A 15217-nucleotide genomic window follows, 5' to 3' on the forward strand; every position below is an offset into this window, starting at 1 on the left:
TAAATCCTTTTCATAATGATCATTTGCAATAACTGCAGAATCTTTCTAGTTTGCTCTAAAAAGGGAAGCAATGAAGAAGGGCCAGAAAATGATGAGTCTCAGGGGTTGAGGCTTATGTTTTCCCTTCTTTCTTCCATTGCAAGAATTCCAGCTTCCTGGGGCACCTGAGTGGCTCAGTCGGTTGAGCATCTGCCTTCAGCTCAGATTATGATCGGGGTCCCTGCTTAGTGGAGAATCACTTTCTCGATCTCCCTCTGCCCCTCCCACCGCTCATGCACTCTCTCTCTCTCTCTCTCTCTCAAATAAATAAAATCTTAAAAAAAAAAAAAAAAAAAAGAAAGAATTCCAGCTTCCCACTCTGGCCTGCACCTGTCCATCCCCATGGGGCATTCGAGGAGGAATCCTGCAGGGGAAGCCCCAGGATCCAGTGAGGGATTGGAGGAGCATGTGAAGAATGCCCTCTCTCTTCCCCTCTCCCTCTTTGCTGCCTCCCTTCTGTGTTGAAGCTGGGGTGAAGGTCTGGAGCCAAAGGAGTCTGGTCCATGGGATAATCAGGGCCAGCCCCTGAAGCTGCCTCACCCACTGTCTCCCACGCCACCTGGAGGGAAACATTGGAAATGTTTCCCGCTGGAAATCCGTGCGGGAACATTGCACAATCCAGAAAACCAGAAATCAGGTGCCTAGCTAGGACTAGTTTTCCACAGAGTGGAAAAACTTCTATGTTCTCAAAACCGCTGGAGGGACAGGAATGTCTTCTTCCCAGCCACCCCCAGGTGACTTTCTTCCCATTTGACAGGGAAGGGAACCCATACTCAGAGAAGACCTGCCCCGGGGGCAGGACCGGGATTGCAACTCATGCCACTATCTCCCTTTCTAGAATACCTGCTATATATGCTTGTATGTCCGAGGGAAAGGAACTGGAAGGAATGACCTCAAACAACGGTTGCCACTGGGGAGCTTCGTTTACCCACTTTTTTAGTTTTTATATTTCTGTATTGTTGGGCTCTGCAGCGTTTGGCAACAAATATATTTTTTTAAGATTTTATTTATTTATTCATAGAGACACAGAGAGGCAGAGACACAGGCAGAGGGAGAAGCAGGCTCCATGCAGAGAGCCTGACGTGGGACTCGATCCAGGGTCTCCAGGATCACGCCCTGGCTGCAGGCAGCGCTAAACCGCTGCACCACCGGGGCTGCCCGGCAACAAATATTTAAATGGCACCTACTTTATGCAAGGCATTCTTGTATTTGCTTGGAATAAGCCAGTGAATATATTAGATTGGATTCTGCAGAAGCAGACCCTGAGACACAGATTCAAGTGCAAGGGGTTTACCTGGGAAGCGATTTCAAGAAATGCAGAGAGAGGAGTGAGGGAGTAAGATGGGAAGCGAAGGGAGCCAGCCCAGGGTGTGTTAGTGGGCTGCTGCTGCTGGGCAGCCAGGCTTCAGTCCTGCTGGGGAACTCTGGGTGACAGTGGAGGACACACCTCACCCCCAGGAGGGCTGAGGACACTGTGGTATTTATCCACCAATTCCTGTGTGTGGGTTGAAGGCCGCTCCCAGGGTCATTAGCTCCAGGGCCCTTCCAGTCCACCAGGCCGCTGGCACAGGCTGGCACGGAGGACTCCCTGGGGCACAGGCCAGGGGAGCTCGTAGCGTGGAGCCCATGGGTCCCAGTGCACTGGGGGAGAGAGTGCCCAAGGGGATGTGGGCTCTGCAGGAACAGTGTCCGCCTGGTGAACAAGCCCCACCGCCGAGCTCTGTGCTTGCAGAATTTACAATGGGAGCTGGTCAGACAAAACACATGATCGGTAAGGCAGTGATGTAGTATGTTGGAGGAGGTGCTGCACCCGGCTTACAAGGAAGCCTGGGCGGGGGCGGGGGGCAGCAGTTAGCTGGCTCATCCCCTGGAACATGCAACTCTTGATCTCAGGGTCATGAGTCCAGTCCCACGTTGGGTGTAAAGATTACTTTAAAAAAAAAAAAAAAGAAAGAAAGAAAGGAAGGAAGGAAGGAAGGAAGGAAGGAAGGAAGGAAGGAAGGAAGGAAGAGAGGGAGGGAGGGAGGGAAGGAAGGAAGGAAGGAAGGAAGGAAGGAAGGAAGGAAGGAAGAAAAAGAAAGAAAGAAAGAGAAAGAAAGAAAGAAAGAAAGAAAGAAAGAAAGAAAGAAAGAAAGAAAGACAAGAAGCTTGAGTGAATGAAATGGGGAGTGATGGTTACAATTTACAGACTGATTGGCTACCTGGTGGCTCAATGGTTGAGCATCTGGCTTTGGTTCGGGTCGTGATCCTGGGGTCCTGGGATTGAGTCCCATATTGGGTTCCCCATGGGGAGCCTGCTTCTCCCTCTGTCTATGTCTCTGCCTCTCTCTCTGTGTCTCTCATGAATAAATAAATAAAATCTAAAAAAAAAACCCAACAATTTACAGACAGATTAAATTTATCATAAAGAGAATGTAGCTACATGCATTTTGGAGAATAAAAACAAATTTTCACCTCTGATCCCATACCCTCATATAACCATGGGTGTCCTTCCTTCCTTTCTTTCTTTCTTTTCTTTTCTTTCTTTCTTTCTTTTTCTTTCTTTCTTTCTTTCTTTCTTTCTTTCTTTCTTTCTTTCTTTCTTCTTTCTTTCTTTCCTTCCTTCCTTCTTTCTTTCTTTCTTTTTCTTCTCTCTTTTTAAGATTTTTATTTTATTTTTTTAAGCAATCTCTACACCCAATGTGGGGCTCCAACTTACAACCTGAGATCAAGAGTTGTATGCTATAGCTGCTAAACCGGCCAGGCTTCCCGGTTTTATTTTCTTTGCATCTTTTTTTCCCTCCTGGGTGTTGGTTTTCTTGTGTGACTTTAGAAACCGTATACATCTAATTTTGTGCCCTATTTCACTTGCCATTTTATCACAGCTCTAGTATCTCCAAGGCCTATGTTCTTCTCTCTGCTTCTCCTAAGTAAGGTGCCTGTCAGGGGAGGCTAAAACTGATCTCCAGCTCCTTGGCTCCTTGTGAGAATAGGCAGTCCCAGGAATGCCAATCTCTGTGGACTCCCGCTAGCAAAGGCCTGCCTGAGAGCAAGGAGTGGGGGAGACTGCTGAGCATTAGATAAAATAATTAGTAATACAAAGTAAAGAGGGCGGGGTGCCTGGCTGGCTCAGTCAGTAGAGCATGTGACTCTTGACCTGGGGGTTTCAAGTTCAAGCCCCAGTTTGGGTATAGAGGTTACTTAAAAATAAAAAAAATCTTTACAATAAAAGAAAATTAGTGGGACACCTAGGTAGCTGAGCAGCTGAGCATCTGCCTTCAGCTTAGGGCGTGATCCTGGAGTTCAGGATCAGTTTTGCATTGGGCTCCTTGGAGGGAGCCTGCTTCTCCCTCTGCCTATGTCTCGGTCTCTCTCTCTCTCTCTCTCTCTCTCTCATGAATAAATAAATAAAATCTTTTTTAAAAATTAGTAATACATGGCATAGCTCATGTAATGTATATGGTATGTATTAGGCTTCCTTCCCTTGATTGCTTCATTTGATGGAGGGTATGTGCAGGTGACTAGCCCATGCTACCTGGAGCATCACCCACCTGCAGCTGTGGTCCAGGTGGGCTCCATCATCCTCAGCCCAGCATGCCTGACTCCCAGAAGCTTTCTCTCCAGCCTCTGAGCTCTTTAGCATCAGTACTGGTGCTAGTTTACAAGAGTCTCATCTCCAGTTTCTCTTCTTTCAGGAGAGATTCTGTGGACTCCAAGTCTTCAGCCACGTCCTCTCCAAAAAGGCCATCGATGGAAAGGTAAAAGAAGTCCTGGGCTTCTCCATCCCAGAGGTCCTGTTCAGCACGTGTTCCCCTCTCTGCTTTCATGGGAGAAGCCCTGGGGCAGGGGAAAGAAGGAAGCCTCATTCATTATGTTGCTTCCAAATTCTAGGGACCACATAGTAAGACTGAATGGACTCTGAATCAGAGGTATGGCTCCTTCACTGGGGTGGCTGACGAGTCACTGTTGCCCCATTACTATCTAGGGAACATTTTCAAGGTCAAGTTGAACCCATGAGGAGAGAGGTCTTGAGAGTCTATACCTGGAGTGAGATCTCTGGGTTTAGTTACCTGAAATAGCATAACTTATCAAGTTGTTTATTCATCAAATATTTATTGAGGGGCAGCTATGTGCCAGGAAGTGTTCTAGGTGCCAAGGACACAGCAGTGAGCAAAAGAAACATCCCTGTGGTCATGAGGCCTATATTCTAATATGGGGTGTTAGGCAATACATATAATAAATAAATCAGGCAATGATTTAGAAGGTGACAAGCATTATGGAAAACAAGAGAGCACAGTGAGGGGGGTTGGGAAGGATGGTCATCAGGGCAGTCAGGAGAGCTCTCTTTGAACAAACCCTTCGGGAAGCCTGGGCGGCTCAGCGGTTTAGCACCTGCCTTTGGCCCAGGGCGTGATCCTGGAGTCCCGGGATCAAGTCCTATGTTGGGCTCCCTGCATGGAGCCTGCTTCTCCCTCTGCCTGTGTCTCTGCCTCTCTCTCTGTGTCTCTCATGAATAAATAAATTAAATATTTAAAAAAAAAGAAAAAGAACAAACCTTTCAAAGAAATGAAGGAACTAGCCAGGCAGATACCGGGGTCATTCCAAGCCCAGGACCCTAAGTGGCAGGGTCAAGAAGTGATGAGGTGGCCAGGGCTGGAGTGAGGGGGAGAGTTGGAGGATGGACTGGAACGGGAGCCACAAGGCGGGGAATGTATCAGAATGGCTCTGGCTGCTGTGCTGAGCATGGGTTGTCAGGGCTGAGGGCAGGAGCAGAGACCAAGAGCAGAGACCAGCCAGGAGGCTTTTCAAAAGTTCAGGCAAGATATGATGGTGGCTTGGACCAGGGTGGCAGCAGTGCAGGTTGGGGAAGTGACGGACTCTAGAGATAGTTTGAGAGGAGGGGTACAAGAGAATCTGAAGCATCAAGGTGACTCCAAGACTTTTTGCTTGAGGACCTGAAAGGACAGAATGGGGGAAGATTGTTGTGTCAATCAGGCTGCGACAGGAGACGCTGGAGCTCAGGTTTTGGATGTGTTGGGTTTGAGGGATCTCCTAATCATGCAGGTGGAGAAGTTGAATAGGTTATACCTTATACTTAGGTTATACCAAGCTAGGATTAAAGAAGAACATCTGGGCTAGAAATCTAAGATTCAGACCCATTAGCATGTATCTAGCATTTGAAGTCACAAAACTTGATGAGATCACTAAAGAGAGATTATGACTGAAAGAGGGAATGTGAACTGTGGTCCGGGGGAGATGAGAGGTTAGAGCAGGAGGCAGTGGATTAGAAGTGGATTAAAGCTAATGATTCGTGTCCAGGGACCATATTGGATGGTGGGGTAGCCAGGTGTTGGCTTCTAGGAGACTATATGTGGAGGCGCACAGTTATTTTAGTACCAGTAAGACTACCACTGGATAGAAAAGAAGAGGCACAAAAATTAGGCTGTTTAAGGCTTTCTGAAGATTAAACATCTGAAGATGTTGATGGGACCTCTGGATTGCTCTGTTCCAAAATGGCTGCTGAGTGCGAGCTGGTGAGTGGAGGCTCCAGGAAGTTCTGCTTGGAGAAGGAGTCTGAGGCCACATCATGCCTCTGAAGAGAAGAGTTCTGTGGTCATTTGGCAATGTCTTCCATGAATGAGGCCTAAGAATGGAAGCTCCAGGGTCATCCTGGTTCTACACCAGTGGTTCTCAATAGGGAGTCATTTAGAAATTTGTGGAGGCATTTTTGGTTGTCATGACTTGGAGGGTATCTTAGTTCAGGCTGCTGTAACAGAATGTGGGCTAGGTGACTTAAACAGCAGACATTTATTCCTCACAGTTCTGGAGGATGAAAAGGCCAAGATCAAGGTGTGAGCCCACTCAGTTCCTGATGAGGACCCTATCCCTGGCCTACAGATGGTCACCTTCTCACTGTGTCTGCACAACACACACACTTACAAAGCGAGCTCTGGTCTCTTTTCTTCTTGTAAGGACAGTACTCCCATCATGGGGCCCACCCTCATCTACACTGAATTACCTCTCAAAGGCCTCACCGCCAAATGCTATCACATTGGAGGTTAGGGCTTCAAAATATGAGTTTATAGAAGACACAAGCATTCAGTCTGCAATGGGAGAGGGGAAGGAGCACAGCAGCATTAAATAGGCAGGGATCAGAGATGCTAAATGTCCTGGAACATGAAGGATATCCCTGCATAATGAAGAATTGTTCTATCCCAAAAGGAAGCACTGACCACTAGTCCAGTCCTGGGTGTGATGTTATAATAAAAACAGTTCATGTTTGTGTAAGGATTTATACTTCCATACTCCTTTCCTGACTTTGCCTCGTAACCTTGAAGTCTTCTGACTCCCTCCCATAATGCATTCTTTTTCTGAAGGCCAGTCAAGCAGAATATGTTTGTCCTTAGAGCAGCTGTGCCATTTCGTGCTGGTTCTGTATTGGGGTGGGGAATCCAAAGGAATACAAGCATGTCTTGTAACTGCACCTTACCTACCACCCAGACTGTTTCCTGCACTCTCTACCTCTTGATTTCATCTTTCTCTTCCATTTTTCCATCCATCCACCCATCTGTCCATCCATCCATCCGTGCATTTGGTGAGCATGTTCGTTGAGCACCTCCTTGCAAACCTAACATCCTCCAAGGACCAAGGTTATGTGCACACAGTAGGTGACTGGTGGAGACCACAGCAGCCTGGAGGGTACTTGTCTGTCTGAAGGGGGCCGTCACTATCTGGCCCAGGTGTTTGTTGCTTTGGAGAAATGCAGGTCCAGCATGCCATGTCTTCCTATTTTTTAAGGAAAGCTGGACATCTAGATTTTCATATGAAACTTCCAATTTTAAATATTGACAATGTATTCATATTTTCCTAAGACACAGTAGGGCAAACAAAATACATTTGGAGCTCAACCAGGCGCAGCCCCTAAGCCCAGGCAAAGATTTAAACTCATGATCTCTGCCTTTATACAGCAGATCACTAACATAGAGGCAAGACACCAAAATATTTTTTTGTTTTTGTTCTTCAAATGCTTTTTAAGAATGTTTTTCAAAGATATAACATTCGATGGGAACATAGGAAGAGCGTCTCGGTATGACTTGAGAAGTCGAAGAAGACTTCATGGAAGATGCTGTATTTGTGCTCAGAATTGAAAGATGAGCAGTTTGCTTGGTAAAGGCAAGCCAGGAGAGGGCAGGCCCGGCAGTGGGACTGGAGCATGCAAAGGTGTAGTGATGTGAGTGAGCGTGGTGCTCGGGGAAGGGAGCTGGAGCATCAGGGAGCAGACCACGAAGGGCACCCCTGGGTGGAGGAGGAAGGTTGCACTTTATCCGCTGCCCTTGCCGAGCTGTCTGAATTGTTCGCTTCTCACCGGCAGCGAGGCTTGCCTGGTGGTGTAGTGACCCCAGTGTCCTCGAGGTGGCGCGGCAGGAGCAGCGAGCGGGCCTCCAGGTGCCTCAGCTCCGACCTGGGGCGGGAAAATTTTTCTAAAGGCTTGATGATGTCAGATCCCAGGCTGGGGCAGGCGCTGGCACATCCGGGGAGCAGAAGGAAGCGGTTGATAAATTCGACGCCCCAGGGCAGTCCGGGTGGCTCAGCAGTTTAGTGCCACCTTCAGCCCAGGTCCTGGTCCTGGAGTCCCAGGATCGAGTCCCCCATTGGGCTCCCTGCATGGAGCCTGCATCTCCCTCTGCCTGTGTCTCTGCCTCTCTCTCTGTGTGTGTCTCTCAGGAATAAATAAATGAAAAAAATTTTTAAATGCTTTAAATCAGACGCCCCACCCCCGCCAGGGATGCCCTCCCTGCAATTTGTCACAGTTTCCAATCCTGTGCAATGAAAGCAAAATGAGCGTGGCTTCCTGAAATGCAGGGAGACATGAATTCCAGCCAGCCAGCTCCTAGCCAAGGGAAGGGAGGGGGCTGGGAGTGCCCTGCCAGGAAGGTGGGGGGTGGAGTTTGGGAGGTGGGGGAGTGGTAAATGCAACAAGCAGTCTAACCTGGGAAACTTCTCAGCCTTTTAGAGACAATGTGTTGAAAAGAACTTGGAAGGCAGGCAGATCTAGGTTTGTGGTGTGACTCTGCCTTTTGGTGGTTGGATGACCTCAGATAAGTCAGTTCAGCTCTCTGAACCTCGGTCTATTGATCTGCAAAATGGGAATAATTATGAACCCCTCATTATGAGGATTAAACGAGGTATCAAAATGCTTAACACTGTTCCCAACCCATATAAATGCTCCGTATGAGCATAATGCTTGGTAATAATAGACTTAGTGCGGTAATCTATGTAGATTGGCTAACACTTCATTACTAGAATTCTCTTAGATGCTTTAATCCTCTCAGAGACTCTATAAGATGGGTACCGGTGTCATCCCCATTTCTAGCCCAAGGTCACATAGCTACAAAGTGGTGGTGTCAGGCCTTGAGCCTTGGAGCTTCACTCTGGAGCAGCTTGGGTTCTTAAGGAATATGCCACCCCATGTAGACATTCCCCAGATGAAAGTTGTTCTCATGCCTCCCAAGCAGCATGCACCAGCTCCCCTGATGGTTCCTCACTGGTGAGTCCTGACGTTGCGGACGTGGTGATGGGCATGCAGGTCAGTGAGACCCAGTGCCAGGAGGAATCCGGGCCTCCATCACCACTGGGGATGGGCTGGCCTGGATCGTGGGAGTTGACACTGCCTCAGAGAGAGATCACTCCCTTCATTCCAGGGAGCAGGATCACCAGCCTTCCAAAGAGGACGTGTCACCCACCCAATGCAACTGTATCTAGGCCCCTGGATGTGCCTTTTATCTCTTTGTGGCCAACTCCCTCAACTCGTCCTAGATTCATTCATTCAACAAAGATTGGTGGAGTGTTGGCCCCGAACGCTGTTCCAGGTGCTGGAAAACAGTGGTGAACCAGCTGAAGGGGTCCCTGTACACTGGAACCTGTCATCTGGAGATGGAGGCAGACAATGTTTATAAACACACTGCTTGTTAATTCTAGATTCTAGATTTGGGTGAGTGCTATGAATGAAAGAAACCAGGTCACGATGTGCTAGGGAATTAAAGGGCAGGAATAGGCTGTGTGGGGAGTGTAGTTAGGGAAGAGAAAGAAGCAGCTGGGGGAGGGTCTTCCGTGACCTGAAAGGGAGCATGGCATGAGATTAGGTCAGAGGGGAGGCAGAGGCCAATGTCGAGGGGCTGGGAGGCCACAGTGAAGAGTTAGACTTGATGCTGTTGAGGTTTTGAAAGGGTTCCCCCAGGATTCTGTGTGGCAAGTGAGTTATAAGGGGAAGAGGATGCTGGGAGACCAGCTTCGGGGCAGTTACACCTGTGCAGGTGAGAGCCTGGTGGCCAGGATCAGGGTTGAGTGCAGGGAGATTTCTTCTGGTTGCAGGCAGCCCCTTAGGCTCTAGAATCTATACCTTTTCCAGCCTGCCCTCACCCACACACCTTTCCCTCCCACTGAAATCTGACTCCTGCAGATTCCCAACCTTGTGCCCTGCTGCCAGGCCATCAGTTGTCAGACAGGGTTGGGTGGAATCCAGGGTAAGTTCCTCTAGAACAGAAAGGTTCAAACTGCATTTAAAACATAAAGCTAGGAAATCCCTTTGGATGAAATTGTTCGTAATTCAAAATAGAAACCTTGCAAGAGCAGAGCCTTCCTTCCCCAGCCCACCTCAGTCCTGAGGCAGCACTGGGGCACCTTTGATGAGCCCCAAGGTTCCAGAGAACACAAAAGTCCCAGTGATCCAAGGGTGTCTGTGATGACAGGGGGCATCCAAGGTCAAGCCAAACAGCAAGGGCTGAGGAACAAGGAGTTCTCCTGAGGAATCTACATTGAAGAGTGCCCAGCAGGATGTTGGATATTGGATCTTATAACCCCAGATTTTTAACACTGGAAAGCCTAGACTACTCAGTCAGCTTCACTCTCGGACATGCCTCCGTGGGTCTGACTTTTCAGAAGCTCAGCATCTTCTTCCTGAAGGGAAGAAGCACATCCATAGTTCCAGAGCTGCCTGGTGCAGCTGCCCACGCTGTGCACTGTACAACTCTGGGAGGTTCCCAGCTGACAATATGAATAGCGCTCCCTGGAATTAAGAAATGCAGTAGCCCTTTGGGACCTCCCCCAAGGGCTCAATGTGGTTAAGACTCTGGTGTGTAGGAAAGGACCCTAATTTCTTCAACTCCTATTGGTCAGTTTTTCCTAGGAGGCCTGTAGGCTGGCTGGTGGATCCTGGTGGGTTACTGAGATAAAGGTGGAGGCATCTTGACTGCCTGGCACCCACCGCAAGAGTAGTGCAGGAGCAGCTCTGAAATGGAGGGAGTTATGCAACCGTCACTCCATCCTCTCATCTGTGAAATGGGGCCAGCAACTTGACTCGCAGGGTTATGGAGAGCAACAAATAGCAAACAGGCAATAAACGGTGGCTTTGGTTTTTACCTTCCTTAGCAAGCCCAAGTCTGTCGCGTCCCTTCTCTCCAGCCCCCTCCCCCCTCACACTCCAGCTGCCCTGAACATCGCCCATGCAAACCCCAGGTTTCCCTCGTCTGTGCATTTCTGCCAAGAGTGCATTTCCCGTCCACCCCTCCAGCAGGCAGCTCTTGCTCCCCAGCCCTTGTGCAATTTGTTGGACTGCATTGCACTGCAGTGTGTGACCTCTTTGAGCTTTCTTAGGCCATGCGGTTACTAAGGGCTGGCCTGGTGATACTAATTGGCACGGGTCACCAATGGGATGCTGGAGGATGCCTCTTCCATTGCCCACCACCCTCTTTGCAAGGACTTGAGAGGGACCAACAGCAGCTGGAGTCTGAGTTTCAGCCTAGTTTTTTTGGTCACATATATCAGTACTTCATTTTCTTTTTTTTTTTAAACTTTTTTATTGTGATAAAATATATATAACAAAATGTGTATTTTAATCTTTTTTTCCACCATAGGAAAAAAAAGATATTTTGTCATTCGAATGCATTAAGATTTACCAAAGACATAAAACAGATTAGGTATCATTGCATATTTCAAGTTGTATGGTTATGCTTATTCAGTGAGCTTCCTATATAGATTCTTTTTGTCAAAGTATACATGACATAAAATTTAGCCATTATAACCATTTTTTAAGTGTATGGTGGCATTAAGTACATCCACATCGTTGTATACTCACCACTACCATCCATCTCCTCAAACTTTCTCATCCTCCCAAACTGAAACTCTGCTCCATTAAATGCTAAATCCCCATTTCCCCCTTCCTCCACCACCCACGCCACCATCCTACTTTCTGTCTCCCTGGATTTAACTATTCCAGGTACTTCATACAAGTAGAACCACACAGTATTTGTCCTTTTGTATTTGGCTTATCTCACATATAATGTCCTCCATTCGTGGCAGTTCACCCATGTTGCAGCATATTTCAGGATTTCATTCATTTTGTGACTGAATAAATATGCCATTGTATTATTTTCCATGATATCTGTTCATCTTCACTGGATACATGAGTTGCTTCCACCTTTGCTGCTAGCTCCTTGAGAACAGGAAGACAGGAAACCTATCTGAGCCATCAGCTTAGAGTAGCAACTCCTGATAATCAGATTTTTTTTCAGATTTTTTTTTTAAGATTTATTTATTTATTTATGATAGACGTAGAGAGAGAGAAAGAGAGAGAGAGGCAGAGACACAGGAGGAGGGAGAAGCAGGCTCCATGCCGGGAGCCCGACGCGGGACTCGATCCTGGGACTCCAGAATCGCACCCTGGACCAAAGGCAGGTGCTAAACGGCTGAGCCACCCAGGGATCCTCTTTTTCAGATGTTTTTAAAAAAAACTAAATTGGGGTGCCTGGGTGGCTCAGTTGGTTAAACATTTGCCTTTTGGCTCAGGTCATGATCCTGGGGATTGACCCCCATGGCTCTCCCTTCCCTCCCACTCATGCTCTCTCTCGCTCGCTCTCAAATAAATAAATAAATAAATAAATAAAATCCTAAAAAAATAAAAAAATACAAAAGTGTTTCTCATTACAAAAGTACATATACTGTTCAGAGACGATTTATAAAATATGGATAAGCATAAGAAGAGATTGAAATCTCCTGTAACCCGGTCTCAGAGGGATAATTGCTATTATAAGGTGTTAGAGTCTGAATGTTCCTATGTTGAAGCCCCAACACCCAAATTGACTGTATTGGGAGATAGAGCCTTCCTTTATAGAGGTACTGAAGGCTAAATGAGGTCATGAGGGTAGAGCCTTGATCCAATAGGATTAGTGTCCTTCAGAGAGACACCTGCTCACCCTCTGTCATGCGAGGAGCTAGCAAGAAGGAGGTTGTCTACAAGGGAGAAAATTGAATTGAGCAGCACTTGGGCCTCAGACTTCCCTGTCTCCAGATCTGTGGGAGATATCTATTGTACGAACCATCCAGGCTGTGGTGTTATAGCAGCCCAAGCTAAGACACACAGTTATCCCTCCAGTCATCTGTACATGTATGTATATATGTACACACATGACCCGATGCAGGACTCCATGCCAGGCACCTTGGGATCACGCCCTTAGCCAAAAGCAGACGCTTCTGTATTTGTGAGTGGTTTTTTTTAAAGATTATTTATTTACTTATTAATGAGAGACAGAGAGAGAGAGGCAGAGACACAGGCAGAGGGAGAAGCAGGCTCCATGCGTGGACTTGATCCCAGGACCCCAGGACCACACCCTGGGCTGAAGGTGGTGCTAAACCACTAAGCCACCCGGGCTGCCCTGTATTTGTGAGTTTTTTTTTTTTTTAAGATTTTATTTTATTTACTCATGAGAGATACAGAAGGAGAGAGAGAGGCAGAGACACAGGCAGAGGAAGAAGCAGGCTCCATGCAGGGAGCCCGACATGGGACTCAATCCTGGGTCTCCAGGATCACACCGTGGGGCTGCAGGCGGCGCTAAACCACTGCGCCACCGGGGCTGCCCTGTATTTGTGAGTTTTTAAGCCCAAACCCAAATGAGGTCACTCCTAGGCACTGTATCACAGGAGTTAAGAGTAGACTTTGGAATTGGGCAGACCTAGGTTCAAATCTCAGTGGTGTAACTCTGTTTCCCCTCATCTGCAAACGAGGAGGAGAACAGTATCTACCTCCTAGGATTACTATGAGAATTAAATTAGAAAATGTTCCTGAAGTGCCTGGCGCAGTGCCTGGCACATGGTAAAAGCCAACCCTCTTCAGTGGTGGTAAATTCACTGTTCACTGGACTGTCAGCTCCTCGCGGGACGGAGCTTTCCTGACTTTTCTGCCCTACCCCTTGTTCTTAGCACATGACCTAGTAAATATTCATTGAATGAGTATGTGGTTCAATGAGATGGTAGAGCAGCTAGCATGGTGTCTAACGGATTGTAGCATAGTTTTTTTTTTAAAGATTTTATTTATTCATGAGAGACAGAGAGAGAGAGAGAGAGAGAGAGAGGCAGAGACACAGGCAGAGGGAGAAACAGGCTCCATGCAAGGAACCTGACATGGGACTCCATCCCAGATCCCGGGATCATGCCCTGAGCCAAACGCAGACACTCAACCGCTGAGCCACCCAGGCGTCCCGGTAGCATAGTTTTGGGTGTAGTGATAATACTCTGTAACCAGCAGAGCAGAGTGATTGGTTAAGAGTCTGGGCACCAGAGTTCAACTGCCTGGGTTTAGGTTCTGGCTTCCAGATGTGTGACCAGAGTCAAATTATCCTAAATGGGACTATCTACAACTCACTTTAAAATGCAAGCCTAGGGCAGCCCGAGTGGCTCAGTGGTTTAGCGCCTCCTTCAGCCCAGGGCCTGATCCTGACGATCCAGGATCAAGTCCCACGTCGGCCTCCTCTCCTGGAGCGGGCTTCTCCCTCTGCCTGTGTCTCTGCCTCTCTCTCTCTCTCTCTCTCTCTCTCTCTGTGTCTCTCATGAATTAATAAATAAATTCTAAAAAAAATTAAAATGCAAGCCTAATATGGAGATATGAATAGCAGGTAGCCTCATGGGGGCGTTGTGAGGATTAAATGAGATGATCCATGTCAAGTGCCTAAAAATAGCACCTACCTCATGGGGTTGTCATGAGGATTAAGGGAGCTCACCCATGGAAACATCCAGAATGGTGCTTAGCGAAGGCTTTATTAGCTTAATGTCAGAATGTCTGTTTCTGTTTGTCATCCTCAGATCAAACAGCAGCAAATCGAAAGCAGAGACCCCCAAAACACCCACCAGCCCCTCAACCCCCACCTTTGCCCCCTCCATCTGCCTCCTGGCACCCTGCTATCTCACAGGGGACTCTGTGCGGGACAAGTGTGTGGAGATGCTCTCGGCAGCCTTGAAGGCCGAAGGTGAGAGGGCCTGGGCCAGGGGTGGAGGAGGGAAGGGTTTCCCAAGGGCAGATGAGATGCGGTCTTTCTCAGGAGTGGTACAGGACACTGCAGGGCGCTGTACGGGCAGGCGCCACTGCCAACACCATGTCTGGCTGACACCTGTGCTTCCCAAATCTCTTTTAGATGATTACAAGGACTATGGAGTCAACTGTGACAAGATGGCATCGGAAATCGAAGATCATATCCTTGAGCTGTGCCAGGGCTGTGGGTGCCTGGACTGTCCAGCAGCAGGGGCTCCCAAGTGCAAGGGACCCAGGACACTGAAGGGGAGGGGAAGGGTCCTGGAGACAGTCCCCTGCTCTGCCTCTGAACTGGAGTTTTTAATTCTAGCTAACATGTATTAAGTCTTGCACCTGCCAGCCTCTTGCTAAGCTGTTTAGAAGCAGTACCTCGTTCAAGGTTGAGAACAATCCCACAAGGTAGGTCCCCTGATGAATCCCATTTTACAAGGGAGGCCACTGGCTCAGAGAGGTTAGGTCTCTTGCCAAAGCTCATACAGCTGACAGTAGTGGTTGAGTTGGGATTTGAACCCAGAAAGTGTGACTCCAGAGCCTGAGAGCTCAGTCCCTGTGCCAGACAGGCCACATTGTCACCTGGCTGGGTTGCGATGTCAAGTATCAGAGTCGACAGGGAGTGCAGCCTTTCTCATCCTCTGCCTTCTCCTCTGTTCCATCCTCTGAAGGTTGAATCCCAACTACATACCAGGCATTGTGATGGGCAATTGATGCTTCCTGCTTCTGGCAATTCTCACAGTCTCTAGGAGGCAGAGGCTGTTGTTTCCATTTTACAGATAAGGAAACTGAGGCTCAGAACTACTGGGTGTCAGGGCTTGATTGAAAACCCTGGCCTTTGGATTCCAT

At 48.0% G+C, this 15217-nt stretch overlaps 1 protein-coding gene across 4 annotated transcripts in view; it reads left to right on the forward strand.

Annotated features, from left to right (window-relative positions):
- The window catches only part of TCEA3 (transcription elongation factor A3), a 42568-nt gene that overhangs the window by 14974 nt on the left and 12377 nt on the right, over positions 1-15217 (forward strand). For 3 of the 4 annotated variants that reach the window (XM_077899174.1, XM_077899172.1, XM_077899175.1), the window contains exons 5-7: positions 3714-3776; positions 14152-14315; positions 14481-14536. In XM_077899174.1, the coding sequence (XP_077755300.1) occupies positions 3714-3776; positions 14152-14315; positions 14481-14536 (283 nt within the window). The remainder of the gene's footprint in view (positions 1-3713; positions 3777-14151; positions 14316-14480; positions 14537-15217) is intronic. The other variant, XM_077899173.1, reaches the window with a different exon arrangement.

This window comes from Canis aureus, chromosome 5, assembly GCF_053574225.1.
Source record: "Canis aureus isolate CA01 chromosome 5, VMU_Caureus_v.1.0, whole genome shotgun sequence".
In the NCBI taxonomy this organism is placed as follows: domain Eukaryota; kingdom Metazoa; phylum Chordata; class Mammalia; order Carnivora; family Canidae; genus Canis; species Canis aureus.